The 20,822-nt window shown below is 41.0% G+C and overlaps 1 protein-coding gene across 1 annotated transcript; it reads right to left on the bottom strand.

Annotated features, from left to right (window-relative positions):
- Positions 1–251: 251 nt before the first annotated feature.
- LOC309589719 (cytidine and dCMP deaminase domain-containing protein 1-like) lies at positions 252–12,139 on the bottom strand (the record flags this gene model as incomplete). The annotated part of the gene is made up of 8 exons (XM_082310196.1): positions 252–317; positions 2,691–2,826; positions 3,509–3,645; positions 4,361–4,413; positions 5,216–5,629; positions 6,081–6,267; positions 10,048–10,145; positions 12,076–12,139. 8 exons carry the CDS (start codon positions 12,137–12,139, stop codon positions 252–254), a joined length of 1,155 nt encoding a protein of 384 aa, XP_082166322.1.
- Between the last annotated feature and the right edge of the window lie 8,683 nt (positions 12,140–20,822).

Genomic DNA, 20,822 nt, shown 5'->3' with positions numbered 1-20,822 from the left:
AAAATAATGACAGAAAAGCTCTGATGTGTATATTCAGGTGAATACATATTTACATAACATCAAATGGTTCATGAACACTCAATAGATTTTAATGAACTTTCCATCTAATGAAAATGTGCTTCTTAAAAACAACAGAAAAAAAACCCAAATAAACAAGGCAAACCAGAAGGACGACACATATCAAAACAAACTATTCTATGCTTTTATTATATAAATGTTCAAAAATACTTTTTAGTAATACAGCCCTGAGTCTAATCTTCAATATGCAAACCTACCTCATGATAGTCAAAGTTTTTCTTTAAATCATCTAGGTCACCCTAAAAGGGAAAAAAAAAACAACTTAAAAGCAAACTAATAAACAAGGCACTGACAGAATCACTGAGGTTGGGAGCCACCTCTGGAAGTCTCCAGTCCAGACGTCCTGCTCAAGGCAGGGTGAACTAAAGCAGATCTCTTGGGGCCTTGTCCACTTAGATTTTTAGTACCTCCAAGGATGAGGGCTCCACAGCCTCTCTGGGCAACCTGTTCCAGTGCTCATCACCCTCACAGCAAAAAGGCTTTTTCTTATGTTTTAGTGGAAGTTCCTCTATATCAAATTGTGCCCATTGTCTCTTGTCCCATCACTGGGCACCACTGAGAAGAGTCTGGCTCTGTCTTCTTTACTCCCTCCCACCAGATATTTATACATATGGATAAGATCCCACCTGAGCTTTCTCTTCCCCAGGCTGATCAGTCCCAGCTCTCTCAGCCTCTCCTCATATGAGAAATGCTCCCTTCACTTAATCATCTTCATGGCCTTTAGCAGGACTCGCTCGCACATGTCCATCTCTCTCTTGCACTGGGGAGGCCAGAACTGGACACAATGTTCCAACCACAGCCTCACCAGTGCTGACCAGAAGGATCACCTCGCTCAACCTGCTGGCAATGCCCTGCCTAATGCAGCCCAGGAGGCTGTTGGGCTTTGCCTCAATGGAACAGTGCTGCATCCTAGTCAACTTACCCACCAGGGCTTCCAGGTCCTTTTCTGCAAAGCTGCTTTCCAGTCAGTCAGCCCCAGCCTGTACTGGGGCATAGGACTGTTCCTCTCCGGGTGCACAGGCTTTGCATTCCCCTTTCTTGAACTTCATTACGTTCCTGTTTTGCCATTTCTCCAACCTGTCAAGGTCCCTCTGAATCAACCATGTGGCGTATCAACCACTCCTTTCAGTTTTGGATCATCTACATACTTCCAGAGGGGGCACTCTGACTCATCATCCAGGTCACTAATAACAATATTAAACAGTTTTGATCCCACTATCCACCCCAAGGGTACACCACTAGGGACGGGCCTCCAGCTGAACTTTGTGCTGCTGATCACAACCCTCCAAGTCTGGCAGTTCAGGTAGTTGTAAATCCACCTCACTGTCCACTTATTTAGTCCACACTTCATCAGTTTGTTTATGAGGATGCTGTGGGAGATAGTATTGCAAGTCTTGTTAAAATCAAGTTGAAAAACATCCACTGCTCTCTACTCATCCACCAAGCTGGTCAGGATGTCAGGTTAGTCAGGCATGTTTTCCCTTTCATAAATCCATCCTAACTACCCCCAGTCACCTTCTTGATAGGTCTCATGGTCTTGTGTACATCCAACTTCTTTAAATATTCCATAACCAGATTCTACTCTACTGAGGGTAAATCTTCATTGCTCCACATCTTCCCACTGGTATCAGGACATGGGATTCCTGAGGACAAATCTTGGCAGTAAAAACCAAGGCAAAGAAGACTTTGAATACCTTGGCCATGTTTGTCTTTATAGGGGTAGACTGTAATCTAGAATATGGACATTATTTGAATACTTGGGCCTGAACCAAGACTGAGACCTTTTCCTTCAGAAAGATTTTTCCAAAGCCATACACAAATTATTTGATTTAAATTACATCAAAGTAAAGCCTGTTAAGTAATTAAGGGACTTCTCTGAAAGGAATAATACTCCTCTGCAAACTCAGAAAATATTTGTTCTTTCCACTAAATGGAGGGCTATATCTTGTGATGGAGCCAAAAATACCTTGTTTGGCACAGACCTGTCAACAGTGAAGCCAAACTCATCAGACACTTCAAATATGAGAATGTGAGACTTAGAACGAAGATAGTTGCATTTACCCTGAGGGATTAAAAGTTCAGTGTGTGCAATGCAGGACAGAAGTACTCCTTCATATTGGAGGTCTTAATGAAGCATGTCACAGCTCCCCTCAGCATTTATGCCCATGTTTCCTGCATATAGCAACCAAGACACATATCCACGTCTCACCATCATAAGAGTTCAGGCACAGCCAGAATAAGCATTCAGATGCAAAATCAGGGAGCACTCCAGAGCTCTGCCGTGCAGATATAGCTGAACAGGAGACTGGACTTTCCCAGTGCAAGATCCTAAAACAAGTAAGTTGTTCCTTTCCTGACTTTAGAAGTATCTGAGTGTAAAGATTTCCAAGGCAGAAAGCAAGCCATAAAATTTCAGCTGTATATGAGTACAAAGGATGAAGCACCTCATAGGCGATGATCTGCTATAGTTCTTCTCCTATACAGAAGAGTAAGAACTGATGTGTTTGTTTGTAAGTCAACTATAAATAAACTGACCCCCCTGCCCCCAAACATATAAAACATTATGACAATAAACATTATGACAATAAATAAATAATATTACATAAGCATACTTCATGACTTTTTGTGGATGATTCTTTTACACAATAAATTGTCTTGATTTTCACATCCTTCAAAAGGTTCTGACAGTCATGACAGGGAGGTTTGATGCAGTAAAGAACATCACTCTCTTCTATTTTGGCCTTTGATCTGAAAAATATATGTATATGAACAATTAATTCATTTTCTGCAAAGGTAAAACTAAATATAATGTTTGCATTTATTTAAAATAAATTTAGTGTTTTCATTGAAGACTATTATTTCTAATTAGATTGATTACTCTCTATCTCCTCCCCCAAGTTTCCTATTTCATCTTGATTTTCCCTTCAAATATCTGATCTTTGTTGCTTCCTCTACTTCTGTGTATATAGAAGTGCTACTATTCCGAGCCATATGGTTTTACAGACTAGTGATTCTCCAACTATTGACAGCTAGAGACTTAAGGGATCTGGCTGATTTGACACTACTCTTGCTAGTCTAAGTACCACCAAAAAAGACTGCCAGGCAGAATGCTGCAAACTGTGTCTTTCAAAAACCGTTTAGAGCTTCATCACAATGAAATTGGGCGACTATGATGGCAGTGTGGGAATACAAGATGGTACCACTCCTTTCTGGGGGTGGAGGAGAGGAAACGCACACATTAAAATGTTGATTGTAAGCTCAGAGCTCTAAAATGTTAAGTCTTTGAAACTGGATCAATGAAGAACAGATGGAAAGGTCAAAGAGAAAATGCATGGTTAGCCACTGACTTGTTCACACTGCACGCTATTCACATCTATTGTCATAAAGAATGCCTGCGAAGTCACTCCATTACTAGATTTGTAACAATAACCTGTATAGGAGAACATTTGCTTCAGCATGGAGAACAAATTCCCGTTTTGCTTGTCCAGCCCTTTGGTTTCTTCTCCCCGCACAGGGCAAGTTTGCATATAATATGCCAATGGGGTATCCATTATAACCTGCCCCAAACTGCCAAAAAAACAAATGAAATAAAATAATCAAGATCTACCAGACCCTTCCAAACACCAGCAACATTTTAACCATATACTAATACAGCTTCAAATCCTAAATATATGCTGTCTATATATTTCTAGGTGCACACAACTTCTAAGTTTTTATGGCTATTTATATCAGATTTTTAATCAGCTTTAACAGTTTGCCACAAGCATCTTACCACCTCATCATGTTGTGCCTTTTAACACAGTGAAGAGCTAATTTTGCTTTCACATCCAGTGAGGTCACTGGTCTCCATCAATTTCATCACCATCTTTTTGTCTCTCTACCTTTGCAAGAAACTCAGGATTCTCCTTTTTAGTGGGCCTCAGGGATTATTTTTGTAAAGTTAAATGATAAAATATTATCATTACTATTAGCATATTTATTATGGGAGAGTGTGTTCATGAGGGAAATTCATCTCCCTTAACTTCTTACATGTCTACACCTGAACTAGTCACCCTAGACTCCCTTTATATTCAAGGGAAAAGACAGGTCCACCTGACCGGTTCCAGACTCTGGATTGAGATGAATGACACTCTAGATCTCCACCAACTACAAAGGGGAGCTAGGGCCAATAGCTCAGAAGCAGACATCTACGCTGCACATGTCTACATTGGATCAAATAAACTGCACCCCTTGGAGCACTGAACAGAAATTTTACAAGTGTTGGAGAATTCAATCTACTTACAAAATATCCATCCTGACTGTAGAGAACACACCCCACACCTCGGTTTGGATCATCTTTTAGAAGAGAGAAAGATTTTCATGTCACTTAAAAAACATACTTTTTTCATACTTAAAAACATATTTTACAGATTAACATATATTGCTTTAATGATATAGAAATGGAAGCCATAAGTGACTGCTTATATGTTGAAAGAATCCATCCATGCATATACATTATCCAATTCTAGACAGACACCCATACACAGTAACACAATGAGGCATAGCTACTATCAAGTACAACAAATGTCAGGTTTCAGAAGAACACAACAACTTAACATCTAACTCAAGGAACACTTACTCTTTGATTAGTAATTGTAGACTATTAACTTGATAGAAAATCCTGATAACAGAATATAAAAGGTTATAAGATCTTCCATTGATGAGATTTGCTATAAGTCCACCTAGGTACATTAACAATATACTGAGACTGTTTAAATTTATACACACACACACACGTATACACATATATATATATATATATAAAAAATATTGTTCCCCCCCAAATGGATGAAGTGATAAAATATTCTTTTCTATATTTCTATAATATGTGTTTCCATCTTCTGCTTTAGGTTTAAGTTCAGTATTGCAACAAACATTATAAACAATAATATTCTATTAATGTAGTAAATACATTAATGAAAAATATTTTAGCAGTCATGTTAGGAAAGCATGCCAATTTCTCTGATACGCACATATGTTGTGAAATATTTACTCTTTGCTGTAGCTGAATGAAACAACACCAATAATAAAAAATAAATATACAGGAATCCATTCTTTATATTTAGTTACTATTCTTTATATACTCTCATATACTTACCAGATCTTGCTGCTAAAAAATAACAAAGCTGCAAAGCATGTCGATGAACATTTTCCTCAGATTCTATCTCAAGTTGGGAACAATTCCGTAAAAAATCATAGCAATGTAAAGCATTTTTGATCCGCTTGACACATGTATCTTTGCAGCTGCGTATGTTAAACAGTGAACAATATTCTTCAAAGTCTTTAGTTTGATCATCGAGCAACTTAAAATTTTTGTTCAACTGTCCTTCGCATCGTATTTTTTTTGCAATCATTTTCACAGTTTCAAAGCTTGTCATGGGTAAGAGCACACTGCTACTTATATGACTCCTAAGAAACATAAGGTCAGCTTGTTGACTGTCTTCCTTAACCACTGAATCGTCTCCCTTTTTTTCAGGTGCCATTGGCCAGTAATAGACTGAAGAAACTGAACCTAAAAACAAACACTGAAAGTCACTTAAAGTGCCATACAGTTGGGTGGGACATTCAGTTCACATGTTTTTTGTTTAAAACAGTGGGCCAATTTTCTGTTGCATTGCAATTCTATGGACATACTGGAATCCCAAACCTATATAGTTACCCACAGAGCTTAAACCACTCCCATTGCAATGGGATCTGAATTGAGTATAGAACTACTGCAACAACTGGTACTTCACTTTCATAAATGCTCTCCCACAGTTTGCCAATCCTTTCCCAAGCAAGCAGTCGTACTTATTTCTAAGAGGCTATCTGCACAAAAAAGGATTACTTGACTAAGGAGAGATTTATTGGACTGAGCCACGTACAACATTTTTCTAGACGTGATGCTTAGTGGGGTCATTTATGAACTTCTTATTCAGGCAGAACTGCAGTTAACACAGATTGATTAAAAATGTATTATATACCTTGAATGAGGAATGCGGTACAAGTTGTGCATGGTTTCCTGGACAAATACACAGTGCAGTCACGCAAAGAACAGGGAAGATACCGAATGATTTGCTGTACAGCATGCAACCCAGGTTTGGAGAAACTCATAGCTACCATTTTGTGTACTCTGTCCGATTCACATATTACAATCCCGGTCTTATTGAACTGAAGAGAGAAAAAAAGCAAGCTTATTTTTCACAGCAGATTTGATTTTACATGCATGCATGCTTTATACAGATTCAGAAATACACTATAGGTTTTGCCACATTGTATCACATATAACTGCTCTTTAGTCCCACAATCTTTAGATCACAACTTCTCTTTCTGAAAAGTTAATGTAAATTTAGTATGAATTGATTTTTTTCTGTGCATTAGTTCTCAAGAAATCCAGTGCTGCTCCAATTAAGAGACACATGAAACCAAAACTGGAATCAATTGGAAAGATCAAACTACAGATTCCTAAAACACTCTCAGAAGTATTTGTTTCTTTTAGCCAAATTTCTCCAATAATATATATATGTATACACACACACACACACACATATATATCTCTCTTTGTTCTTTATAAAGACTATATTAGCTGTGGTAGGGGAAAAAAAAAGACAGTGGTATTAAAATCAATGATGAGTGTCCAGGTTCTTTAAATCTTCTGTACGTTCATGTAAAGGCAGGTATTCTAATGCCCACTGTTGCTACAATAGTGCAAAAAGTAAGTTATCCTGTCGCTGGGTACAGCCCTTCTACAAGTCTAGTAGATGCACTCCATGGTAACAAACCCCAATCACAGAGTAACTTAGATTTGAAATGGAAACCTTTTGTCTTCTCTGTCACGGAAGTAGTTGGAATAATCTATTCTAGGTGATCATCTCTGGATTCAACTGTTCTGAGGTTCAGGAACACCTACAGGGAACGTTTCACTGAACGCAGGGCCACTCCACCTGCCCCGACGGATGTCTGCATGGGAATTGAATACCTTGCGCTGTTTTTCAGAAAACAACACCAGTTTTGGGATTCACTAACATCTTTCAAAAAGACTGTAAACATGTATTTCTGTCAATTTCTCAAAGAAATAATAGCATTAAGCAAAGCAAGAGTGAAGAAAGTAGTGTTAGTGATATTAACAGAGATCTATTACTGATCATCTGACCAAAAGGTAAAAGGATGAAGTGTCTTTTTTTTTTTTAATCCTTTAAGCAATCATCATCTGATGCATTCAAGGATCTTTTGATAATGGTAAACTAACTATTGGAGATAGCAGCTAGAAAAGTAACATGTTCAGGATACACCTGCATCTCTGGAAACATGTCGTAGCCTATTTTCATTACAGCAATGAATGAGAAAACAGATATTTTACATTTGATTCTAACACAGAAGAAATGACCATAAATCTGAAAATGGAAAGTAATTCCAATAAAAATTATGATGATGTGATACATAGGAAAGGATATTGTAAGAACAGAATGATGATAATGATTTCAGAAAGATATATATCAGCAAATTTAAGGAACTGTTAGGAAGTCTCTTAGAAAAATAATCCAAGGACTATGAGAGTCTGACTTAGTAGAAGAGAAACAGGACTAAAATATCCTGATGTAAAGGAAAAGTCAGTAACACCATGAGGCCACTTTGGTTGTACCAACAGATCTTTATCAAAACCAGAATCAGAAAAAAAGAAAGGAAGTAAAGGCAATAGGAAGAATGAGCATAAAGGAATAGTATAGCATGTACTGTTAAAATTAGAAAGACTAAATTAATGAAAAAATACAGACACTTCCACTAGCAAGGGATACAAAAGGCAAAAAGAAAAGGGTATATATAAAAACGCAGGAAGAAAATGAAAGGAGGCATGGTTACATTACACGACAGGAAAGGAGAGCAAACAAGAATACAGAAAAGGCTGCAGAGCAACAAGATGAAACCAAAACCAAGCAAAGCAAGATCCTGCTTTGGAAACAGAAACTGAACAAGAAAATACAATATAGAAATCTGCTAGCCACAAAAGAGTCGGGAGACTATTGTGAACTACAGTTCAACAGGCCAATAGCACAACGTTACTATTGACCTCCATGTATGATAGACGTTTACAGGAATTGCACAGCTGTAGTTACTCGATCTAAAGGGGTGTCACATCAGGTTTTTGTCCTACTCTAAGAAAAATGCAAGCACACTGGAGAATCTAGGGAAGGAACAACCTTAGAGGTTTAAAAAAAAAAAAAAAAAAAAAACACAAAAATTTAGCAGAAAGACTGAAGCTTCACATAAGAAGGTTGAGAAATCGCTCCTATAAAATGGTTTGAAGATCAGGTTAGACACCTGTATCTGATAAGGGTGGTCTAATTAGACTTAATACTGCTTCACTGCAAGAAAATGGATTAGATGATTTCAGCTCATTTCTATGATTCCACTGTTACACATTCAAAGCTGTTTGTTTTTATTAGATCCCATATGAGATCAACTGTTTATAAATTCAGTAATATATAAGAAGTAGTTTTTAAAGTTTTTAAAAGTATAACCATCACTGTTACTGTTATCTGCTAACTTAATCACTATGTAGTCTTTAATCTATAGTTTTATAAACCATTCTCAGACAACCTGGAGTAGGAAAAGCTTTTTACACAAGCAAAACAGTGTGCGGAGTTGAAGATAAAATATTTAATTTTCATATTCAAAGCTAAAATAAAGCTAGGATGTATTTTCACTGTGGAAATGAGAACATGAATAAATGATAAAATAGGAGTTTCAGTTACTTCTTTCAGAAAAGCACAATGGCCCTTAGAGTGTCTGGGACCGATTCCACCATCATTAAAGCACCGTCCAGGCCTGAACTGCAAAGCCTGTCACTCTCATCCTGTGAGGAAAGGACTAAGGAGCTCTGCTTAACAAGCTACCGCTGCTACAGCCAAGCTTAGTGCAGAGAAAGGTTTCTGTTTTCTCTCGCCTACCGAATGTCATCCCTTAACTGTTCCTCACGTGAATGAGTTCACAGCCTACAGCTCTGCTGAGATGCATCTGAGGAAGACTCACAACACTGAAAAAGTCTGGCATACAAAAGGCAGAGTTGCATGCTGGGCTTGCTACTACCTGTGATATGCCCTATTCTCATAAAATAAATGGACAAAGTATTAAAATATCTTCAGAGACATTCACATGAAGAATTGTACTCCCTGAGTTAATAACGACTCCAAGGAGGAAACACACTACCACTGTCCATGCTGTCTAATACTATTCTAGCTATTGACAAGGCTGTCAATTTGAATATATGAACATACTTTTACCTGGGTGTTTCACCTGCTCTGTGTCATTCCCAAAAGCGATGACAGCTCTGGCTAAATGACTGAAACTATATGCATCACCAGGATCATTGGGAACAGCAACTGAATCTGGTTCAGTACCCACAGGAAGGACAGAGGGAGGCCAACAACTGTCTCACAAAAATGATTTGCTATTTTAAATCACAGGTAAACACAAAATAATCTTCACAATATCCCTACATGTAGACAACTGAACATCATTTTATCCCCATCTTTCAAGTAGGGAAAGCAAACACAAGACAGTGCCACTTTTCCCTGGAAATCTCCTGCCATTCCATTATGGGGTTGATTAACAATTAGGGCATGTTGGTATGCCTCAGTGATATGCCATAGTGATGGGAAATGAAAACACTGGTATTAATCAATACTTAGGAATCCAGTATCTTTATGTAACTTTATCAGATTACAGTGAAAAGCTTAACAGCATTGATTATTACCAGCAACTTTTAAAACACAAGACTAGAATGGACCACCTAACTCACCAGATTCACTCAGCCACAAAAGCAGCAATCACACAATAAAGGTTTGTGTTATAAATGTTTCGTTTGATGGATGTCATTGCATATTTTAAAGGATAATTCTCAGTAAAACAAGCAGCAAAAATATTTCCTAGCAATGATAGCCTGTTACGTACCTCGACAGATGGGGCATGACACTCCGGAGACTCCTCCATAAGACGAGCTAGGAACATACACAAATCTTTCTTTTCTAAGCGTACGCATGGATGACTCTCTGAGTGGGTCCAAATAAAGAGGTCATAATTAGTAGGAAAATTCAAACCGGCTCATGCTACAGAAAACACACTGTTGATTGCTGCACTTTTGGTAATATGGGGAATGAAGGCAGAGTATTTGGGTAAAGGAAAACAGAAATATAGAAGACATATTTGTTTATATACTGCACATACAAATTAACTGTTAGAAAATACACTGAAGTGAGACACAGAAAGGTTTGTGCTGGTGTTGCCTAAGGAGCGCACCACTTATTGCTAAAAACCACTGAGCTGGTTAACAGTCATAAAGCATTACCACCATGCAAATAACAAATTTAATAAACCCCACAGAAACTAATACTCAAAGAAAAGCTCTGCATTGTGGTTAAAATCCTGCTGCTCATTCTGTCTACAAAGTAGTCAAAATTCAGTTGTGATGCCTTGCTTTTGTATTATATCCTGAAGCTGAAGAGATGTGCCCATTTCAGCTGACTATATTGAGATGATTAACTGGATCAAAGGGATACAAACCATCCTCCATGTCCTCAGCTCCAGAAGGACTCCTCTTCCAAGGAAAAAAAACCTCTTCCTTTTAAGTTACTTCTGAAGCAAAGCACTGTAGTAAAAGAGAATATATGTGTACATGTATGTATATATATATGTATGTGTATATATATATCAACATGTAACTTGTTTGTGTTTATTCATGTTTTAAAAATAATAAACACACTTCACCCCACATAACTGCAAACAAAACGTAAAGGAAAATCTGGTATCTTGTACTGAGGATCCCCTTTCTTTTTGCCAGCACAATAAATCTTCAGAAAAACAAAAACAATTTATACCATCCCTGTTAAGAATGCAACTATCAGTCCAATGACAAAGTACTTCACAGCACCTTTTCTTATAAAACATCATTAGCACTAGCATTAAGTATTTCCCATTGATAGACACCTCATCACTTTAGGATTAGCTCACTGATGCTTAACAGACTTTTTTTTTTTCTTCTTTCATTATTTTCCACCAAAACTTGATTTTCTTCCATATTGTTTATCCCCAGTGTGATATAACAGACCAATTCTGTACTTCACTTACCTGCAGGTGTGTTAGCAAGAAGTCTTCGATGAGAATAGCTTTCAAGTGGCAAAACTAACACTTTTATATCTTCCTTCTCTCCTGTTAGTCAGTCATGTACATTCCTTTTCGCCTCTGACACTACCTTGGACCCACCCTGTCAATATTTGTATGCCATGTCAAGATCAGTTTGGTGAATCAGAGAGCTGACCAGGACAACTAGATGTTGACCTATGACCAACACGCACATGTAAATGCTCTCCCCTCAACTTAAAGTGATGAATTAAAAGATAGATTTCTATCAGTATTGTTATTTAGCACTGCTCAAATCTCTAATAAAATATCTTCTCTGGGCTGTGTGAACTCAAGAGCAATTGGACAATTTAAATACCTCCTATTTTACGATGTATATTCACCTCTGAAATACACAGTCTCCCAATACTTACCTATGTAATGAATATACAAAGCAGGACTGTCTAAGATGGGAAGAGCTTCTTATAAGGGGTCAGTTCTGTATTGATAACTTTATCGATGATTTGGACGATATAATTTCTCTAAAAGACTTAATATTATTTTCCATACGCAAACATGCTGTTCACACCTTTTTTTTTTTTTTTTTTTTAACTACTCAAGACTTCCTCCTACTACAGTGCTTTAGGGAAGCATCAGAGCATACCAAGCATAGAATCATAGAATCGTTTAGGTTGGAAAAGACCTTTAAGATCATCAAGTCCCACCATTCTAAAGTTTCTTAGTGTCTTTTACTGCTCCCACTAAATTGAAGTAGACTCATCGTTTTGTTAAACTGAAGCAGGAAGTCAGTCAAAAGGAGGCGTGAAGAGTTCCGGAAAATGCTAGAAAAATAACAACACAAACCTTGTTTTTCTTGGACTGGCAGTTCCTTGAAGTGGCCGGTGACCGGTGCAAGCCCTCTCTCCATGCTGCCATGCCAGCAGAAGTGATTTACTTCAGCTAACAATACAACGGGGAAGAACGAGGAAGTTCATGGGCAAGTAAAATACATCTGAAGACACTGAATCCAATCTCCTATTAAATCCCACCAAGACAGTCTTTTAAACAGCCTCAGACTTTTAAAGTTTATAAATTCTGGAGTTTTTAAGTTCTAGAGCCACAATGTTACTACTTTAAGCATCTGGTATCCGTTCTGCCAGATGCCCTACTCAAAGCTGACGGCCTGATTTCCAATGTAAGGAAGTATTTTAGCCTGAAAGCAGGTTGAAATCCCGGTATTTTGGGTTGGAAAAAAACTGAAGGAGGAGCCAACACATCATGTTTCTGCCTGCGTCTTCTTTAATATCCTCTAGAACTGCATCACATAAAAAACTGCACATCCCTAAGCAAATTGAAATACTGCCTTCTTAGGAAAAAGCCAAGAAGCAAGACAGCGTAGTATGCCAGGAGATTTGAAGCATGTACAGGAAAGCTTTTCTTAATTTTAGAGGCCTAGGAGTTGTGGGGGAACAGCAGCACAAGGCTGTCTGCACCAGGACACAAGTGAGGGAAGCTAGAGCGCTTCTGCAATCGAAAAAGCCAGACCTTTCAGCTAGGGCAATGTGCAAAAGCCGCACTTCTTCATGAAAGAGCAGAAAGCGATCCTACTGCTGACGGCCCAGCCAGCGTTTGGGATCATAGCTTCCTCATTTTCTTGTAAAGACGGCATGAAAGTGAGAAGGTACTCGGAGAGTTGGTGGAACAGCAACATCTCCATTTAAAGGTAGTATTGCTGTATTGCTCCAAAACACCACTCCCACCCCCCAACTTTTGTATTACTAGCCACTACAGCTGCTCCCACACCTGGCATCAGATCAGCATGGAGTGCACCACCTTGCTAATGTCCCTTCCCATGGTGGGGCTGGGGATTGGGTTGCTTGGGCAACACAGGTGCCACAGTACTTGCAGCCGGGTCACCTGAACAACAACAACAAAACCCACACGTGGTGACCAAGATGAGTTGTAGCACCAGCCCCTGTTTGAATTCCTTAGCACTGGTTGCCTGACTGAGAATACAGTAATGCAGCTGGCTGGCTCAGGACTTTTTTCTTGAGGGACCCTCCCTGCCCCAGTGCAAACACATAGGAAAGCCTCAGCCTGTCCCAGGAGGTGACTGATTGCTTTGGGCCTTGGCTGCAGTGCTGTTTTCAAGGTGCAGGGTAATCCTCACTCTCGGGCCACGCAGGATCATCTCCTAGGCCGTGAAACTCCTAGACAATACAGCTTTGCTGTCACAGCAGCCACAATGGGAGAGGCCTTGATCTGAGCCACCTGAACGTGGTATCTCATCACCACCTCTTGTGTGGTTAGAAGTCGTGGCATTTCACCTGGTTTAAAAGCACCCAGCCTCTGAGAACAAGAGGGAAATGGTAAGAAATGTTAGCAAGTCTCAAGAATCCAGATATTCTATACTTGGGTGGGGAGTTTCTGTTGGTTTTTTAGGTGGGTTGTCGTGGGTTGGTTTGGTTTGTTGGTTTGTTTTTTTTAACTTGATGTGGATCAATTTGATGTGATCAGCTTGATGTTGGCTGTATTTGCAGTGTCAATCAAGATTTCGGTAGGAACACATTACAGTGGCTTGCTGCTTATACATCCCAGGGTCTCCAGATTATTAAACTGCAATATGGTAGCACTTTCAGTAGCTCACCACATGGAGTTATTGGCATTAATTTCAGTTCCTGGATCCCACTTCTCTGCCTGATAATGAGATCTCTCCATCCTCATCTCTGTTATATAGCGAAAAATAAAAAGTAGTCGAGTCATTCCTACCTTAAAAAAAGCTCTACGTATCCTGTTAGCTCTCAGGGCCAGTTTGTGTTGCTCGTTACTCTGCCTTAAGCTGCAGTAATGATCAGCGCTATCCTGGAGAAAGCGCGTGGAGGCAAAATCACAGCCTTGACCTGAAAAGGGTAGAAGGAGGGCAGGGAAAGTTGAGTTCATCCACTTGACATAGCCGCCTTGTTCCTGCAATGGCAGAAGCATTACAGCAACACAGAACCACACACCTGGAAACACAATATACCAGTACACACCCAGGTTAGCCTCCAGAGAAACACAACACATCAGGTTTGACACTCACTTTCTGCTTGCGGGAAACAGGCTCCTAGGAGTAAAGTCATGTTTCATGTCCGATCTCTCGCCTGCCTTGTTTCCTGCATCTCCAAATGGCGCAGATACACATCCACCCACCAATTTCAGCATTTTTTTAAAACTATTAGTACCCACTTTGATCAAGTATTAAAAGGATTTTATTTACTGCTACACGTACAAAATAAAAAAGGGAATGAAATTCTTTGCACACAAGGTTTTAAGAAAGATCCATGAACGCCAAGAAACGTAGTCCGTGCTTCCCTCTGACCAGCTCCTAGCGATCCAGACCCTTCCCTCACTCTTTCCAAAGAAGCAGCTGGACACAACCGCTACTTTGCATGACTGGACAGGGTATCGCAACCGAGCGGTTGAACACTTAGGCCGAGAATGAAGGATGACCGAAAAAACACGTCATCTTCCTTAGCCTCCTCTCGTTTCCAATATACCCCAAAACAGATACGTTCAGGTAATCGGAGACATAGCTTGTTCCAACGCAAACAAGTCGTAACTAACATTAAAGATTTTGACGTGGCTACAAATGTGTGATGTGGAAGCACAAGAGGAAAAGTGATGATTTGGGCCAGATAGATAGTAAAAAAAAAGAAAGAAGAAAAACCAGACACATTTGTAGAGCGCCTAGGGACAGCAAAAAACGGGAGGACTTGACTGTAACATTATTGTGGCAGCCAGCAATGAAGAGGTAAGGGGTGAAAGGGTGTGCAGCAAGTAAACTAAAAGGGAGCTAGCGGAGCACGAAAGCACCTTCACCAGTTTAAACAGCGTCACTGGGCACAAAACCATACTCAGGTGGCCGACTCTGTTTTTCTCTGTAACTCTGAAGTATTAATCATCTAGCTCTCACCTCAAAGCACACAGTTGAACTGGCAACAAGTTAAAAAGCAGAAGCATTCGAGATCTTCAGTATCTACAGAAGCGCTAGCTAGCCATCGCTCTCATAGCCAAAGGATTTAACTGTGGAAAAAAAACAACACCCAAGGTAACGCAATTCAAGTTACCAACAGGGGCACGACCGACTGGCAAGTTGCTTCCCCTGCTGTCTTCCATAAAGCAGGGACCCGAGTTTGCAATATCCACGCTGGCATCTTTCAAAGCCAGTCCTCCACAAAGCAGAGGGTAAAGGCAAGCTTTACTAAGTTTTGTCATGGTTACTTGAGAGTTCAGTTTGAAGCACACGGACACCCCCCTTACCCCTCTATTCCACTAAGTGAAATTTGAAACAGACTACAAGAAAGGCCAAGGCATTTATTGACAAACTCTGTTCACATAGGGACGCTATGTTTTATTTACAGGAGTAGCACACACAGGTCAGGTATTCATGTCAACCATGTACTAGTCTAAACTTAGCTACGGTGGTTATTCTCCCCCATGATCGTGTCTTTCACTGCATAGCAAGTTACTGTAAGTTAGCTGAAATTTGTTTATAAGCGGCCAGTTCTGTTTAGTATCTTTATCAATGATCTGGACAAGGCGATCGAGTGCACCCTCAGTAAGTTTGCAGGTGACACCAAGTTGGGTGGAAGTGTCGATCTGCTGGAGGGCAGGAAGGCCCTACAGAGGGGCCTGGACAGGCTGGATCGTTGGGCCAGGACCAAGTGTATGAGATTCAACAAGGCTCAGTGCCGGGTCCTGCACTTGGGTCGCAACAACCCCATGCAATGCTACAGGCTGGGGAGGAGTAGCTGGAGAGCTGCCTGGCAGAAAAGGCCCTGGGCGTTCTGGTCGACAGGCTGCTGAATATGAGCTGGCAGTGTGCCCAGGTGGCCAAGAAGGCCAATGGCATCCTGGCTTGTATCAGGAATAGTGCGGCCAGCAGGACCAGGGAGGTGATCGTGCCCCTGTACTCGGCACTGGTGAGGCCACACCTCGAGTACTGTGTTCAGTTTTGGGCCCCTCACTCCAAGAAGGACATCGAGGTGCTGGAGCGCATCCAAAGAAGGGCAACGAAGCTGGTGAAGGGTCTATAGCACAAGTCTTACGAGGAGCAGCTGAGGAAACTGGGGTTGTTCATCCTGGAGAAAAGGTGGCCGAGGGGAGACCTTATCACTCTCTACAACTACCTGAAAGGAGGCTGTAGCGAGGTGGAGGTCGGTCTCTTCTCCCAAGTAGCAAGCAATAGGACAAAAGGGAACAGCCTCACGCTGCACCAGGGGAGGTTTAGATACAATATTAGGAAAAATTTCTTCACCAAAAGGGTAGTCAGGCACTGGCACAGGCTGCCCAGGGAAGTGGTTGAGTCTCCATCCCTGGAGGTATTTAAAAGACAGGTAGATGTGGTGCTTCGGTACGTGGTATAGTGGTGGAATTAGCAGTGCTAGGTTAATGGCTGGACTTGATCTTAAAGGTCTTTCCAACAGAAATGATTCTATGATTCTACAAAAAACTATATAATTTCTCTAAAAGACTTAATATTATTTTCCATACGCAAACATGCTGTTCACACCTTTTTTTTTTTTTTTTTTTAACTACTCAAGACTTCCTCCTACTACAGTGCTTTAGGGAAGCATCAGAGCATACCAAGCATAGAATCATAGAATCGTTTAGGTTGGAAAAGACCTTTAAGATCATCAAGTCCCACCGTTCTAAAGTTTCTTAGTGTCTTTTACTGCTCCCACTAAATTGAAGTAGACTCATCGTTTTGTTAAACTGAAGCAGGAAGTCAGTCAAAAGGAGGCGTGAAGAGTTCCGGAAAATGCTAGAAAAATAACAACACAAACCTTGTTTTTCTTGGACTGGCAGTTCCTTGAAGTGGCCGGTGACCGGTGCAAGCCCTCTCTCCATGCTGCCATGCCAGCAGAAGTGATTTACTTCAGCTAACAATACAACGGGGAAGAACGAGGAAGTTCATGGGCAAGTAAAATACATCTGAAGACACTGAATCCAATCTCCTATTAAATCCCACCAAGACAGTCTTTTAAACAGCCTCAGACTTTTAAAGTTTATAAATTCTGGAGTTTTTAAGTTCTAGAGCCACAATGTTACTACTTTAAGCATCTGGTATCCGTTCTGCCAGATGCCCTACTCAAAGCTGACGGCCTGATTTCCAATGTAAGGAAGTATTTTAGCCTGAAAGCAGGTTGAAATCCCGGTATTTTGGGTTGGAAAAAAACTGAAGGAGGAGCCAACACATCATGTTTCTGCCTGCGTCTTCTTTAATATCCTCTAGAACTGCATCACATAAAAAACTGCACATCCCTAAGCAAATTGAAATACTGCCTTCTTAGGAAAAAGCCAAGAAGCAAGACAGCGTAGTATGCCAGGAGATTTGAAGCATGTACAGGAAAGCTTTTCTTAATTTTAGAGGCCTAGGAGTTGTGGGGGAACAGCAGCACAAGGCTGTCTGCACCAGGACACAAGTGAGGGAAGCTAGAGCGCTTCTGCAATCGAAAAAGCCAGACCTTTCAGCTAGGGCAATGTGCAAAAGCCGCACTTCTTCATGAAAGAGCAGAAAGCGATCCTACTGCTGACGGCCCAGCCAGCGTTTGGGATCATAGCTTCCTCATTTTCTTGTAAAGACGGCATGAAAGTGAGAAGGTACTCGGAGAGTTGGTGGAACAGCAACATCTCCATTTAAAGGTAGTATTGCTGTATTGCTCCAAAACACCACTCCCACCCCCCAACTTTTGTATTACTAGCCACTACAGCTGCTCCCACACCTGGCATCAGATCAGCATGGAGTGCACCACCTTGCTAATGTCCCTTCCCATGGTGGGGCTGGGGATTGGGTTGCTTGGGCAACACAGGTGCCACAGTACTTGCAGCCGGGTCACCTGAACAACAACAACAAAACCCACACGTGGTGACCAAGATGAGTTGTAGCACCAGCCCCTGTTTGAATTCCTTAGCACTGGTTGCCTGACTGAGAATACAGTAATGCAGCTGGCTGGCTCAGGACTTTTTTCTTGAGGGACCCTCCCTGCCCCAGTGCAAACACATAGGAAAGCCTCAGCCTGTCCCAGGAGGTGACTGATTGCTTTGGGCCTTGGCTGCAGTGCTGTTTTCAAGGTGCAGGGTAATCCTCACTCTCGGGCCACGCAGGATCATCTCCTAGGCCGTGAAACTCCTAGACAATACAGCTTTGCTGTCACAGCAGCCACAATGGGAGAGGCCTTGATCTGAGCCACCTGAACGTGGTATCTCATCACCACCTCTTGTGTGGTTAGAAGTCGTGGCATTTCACCTGGTTTAAAAGCACCCAGCCTCTGAGAACAAGAGGGAAATGGTAAGAAATGTTAGCAAGTCTCAAGAATCCAGATATTCTATACTTGGGTGGGGAGTTTCTGTTGGTTTTTTAGGTGGGTTGTCGTGGGTTGGTTTGGTTTGTTGGTTTGTTTTTTTTAACTTGATGTGGATCAATTTGATGTGATCAGCTTGATGTTGGCTGTATTTGCAGTGTCAATCAAGATTTCGGTAGGAACACATTACAGTGGCTTGCTGCTTATACATCCCAGGGTCTCCAGATTATTAAACTGCAATATGGTAGCACTTTCAGTAGCTCACCACATGGAGTTATTGGCATTAATTTCAGTTCCTGGATCCCACTTCTCTGCCTGATAATGAGATCTCTCCATCCTCATCTCTGTTATATAGCGAAAAATAAAAAGTAGTCGAGTCATTCCTACCTTAAAAAAAGCTCTACGTATCCTGTTAGCTCTCAGGGCCAGTTTGTGTTGCTCGTTACTCTGCCTTAAGCTGCAGTAATGATCAGCGCTATCCTGGAGAAAGCGCGTGGAGGCAAAATCACAGCCTTGACCTGAAAAGGGTAGAAGGAGGGCAGGGAAAGTTGAGTTCATCCACTTGACATAGCCGCCTTGTTCCTGCAATGGCAGAAGCATTACAGCAACACAGAACCACACACCTGGAAACACAATATACCAGTACACACCCAGGTTAGCCTCCAGAGAAACACAACACATCAGGTTTGACACTCACTTTCTGCTTGCGGGAAACAGGCTCCTAGGAGTAAAGTCATGTTTCATGTCCGATCTCTCGCCTGCCTTGTTTCCTGCATCTCCAAATGGCGCAGATACACATCCACCCACCAATTTCAGCATTTTTTTAAAACTATTAGTACCCACTTTGATCAAGTATTAAAAGGATTTTATTTACTGCTACACGTACAAAATAAAAAAGGGAATGAAATTCTTTGCACACAAGGTTTTAAGAAAGATCCATGAACGCCAAGAAACGTAGTCCGTGCTTCCCTCTGACCAGCTCCTAGCGATCCAGACCCTTCCCTCACTCTTTCCAAAGAAGCAGCTGGACACAACCGCTACTTTGCATGACTGGACAGGGTATCGCAACCGAGCGGTTGAACACTTAGGCCGAGAATGAAGGATGACCAAAAAAACACGTCATCTTCCTTAGCCTCCTCTCGTTTCCAATATACCCCAAAACAGATACGTTCAGGTAATCGGAGACATAGCTTGTTCCAACGCAAACAAGTCGTAACTAACATTAAAGATTTTGACGTGGCTACAAATGTGTGATGTGGAAGCACAAGAGGAAAAGTGATGATTTGGGCCAGATGATAGATAGTAAAAAAAAAGAAAGAAGAAAAACCAGACACATTTGTAGAGCACCTAGGGACAGCAAAAAACGGGAGGACTTGACTGTAACATTATTGTGGCAGCCAGCAATGAAGAGGTAAGGGGTGAAAGGGTGTGCAGCAAGTAAACTAAAAGGGAGCTAGCGGAGCACGAAAGCACCTTCACCAGTTTAAACAGCGTCACTGGGCACAAAACCATACTCAGGTGGCCGACTCTGTTTTTCTCTGTAACTCTGAAGTATTAATCATCTAGCTCTCACCTCAAAGCACACAGTTGAACTGGCAACAAGTTAAAAAGCAGAAGCATTCGAGATCTTCAGTATCTACAGAAGCGCTAGCTAGCCATCGCTCTCACAGCCAAAGGATTTAACTGTGGAAAAAAAACAACACCCAAGGTAACGCAATTCAAGTTACCAACAGGGGCACGACTGACTGGCAAGTTGCTTCCCCTGCTGTCTTCCATAAAGCAGGGACCCGAGTTTGCAATATCCACGCTGGCATCTTTCAAAGCCAGTCCTCCACAAAGCAGAGGGTAAAGGCAAGCGTTACTAAGTTTTGTCATGGTTACTTGAGAGTTCAGTTTGAAGCACACGGACACCCCCCTTACCCCTCTATTCCACTAAGTGAAATTTGAAACCGACTACAAGAAAGGCCAAGGCATTTATTGACAAACTCTGTTCACATAGGGACACTATGTTTTATTTACAGGAGTAGCACACACAGGTCAGGTATTCATGTCAACCATGTACTAGTCTAAACTTAGCTACGGTGGTTATTCTCCCCCATGATCGTGTCTTTCACTGCATAGCAAGTTACTGTAAGTTAGCTGAAATTTGTGCATTGATGACAAAAGTATTTCTAGTTTAAATGAAATAAGGTGTGAACTAGAAGACATTTGTAAACCATCAGTCTAATCTGGGAATTGTTCAGCTGCTGCCTTCATGAGGCTTTTTCC

Source organism: Platalea leucorodia, assembly GCF_965183815.1.
Source record: "Platalea leucorodia genome assembly, chromosome: 4".
Taxonomy (NCBI): Eukaryota; Metazoa; Chordata; class Aves; order Pelecaniformes; family Threskiornithidae; genus Platalea; species Platalea leucorodia.
This window is presented reverse-complemented; position numbering and strand designations above follow the sequence as displayed.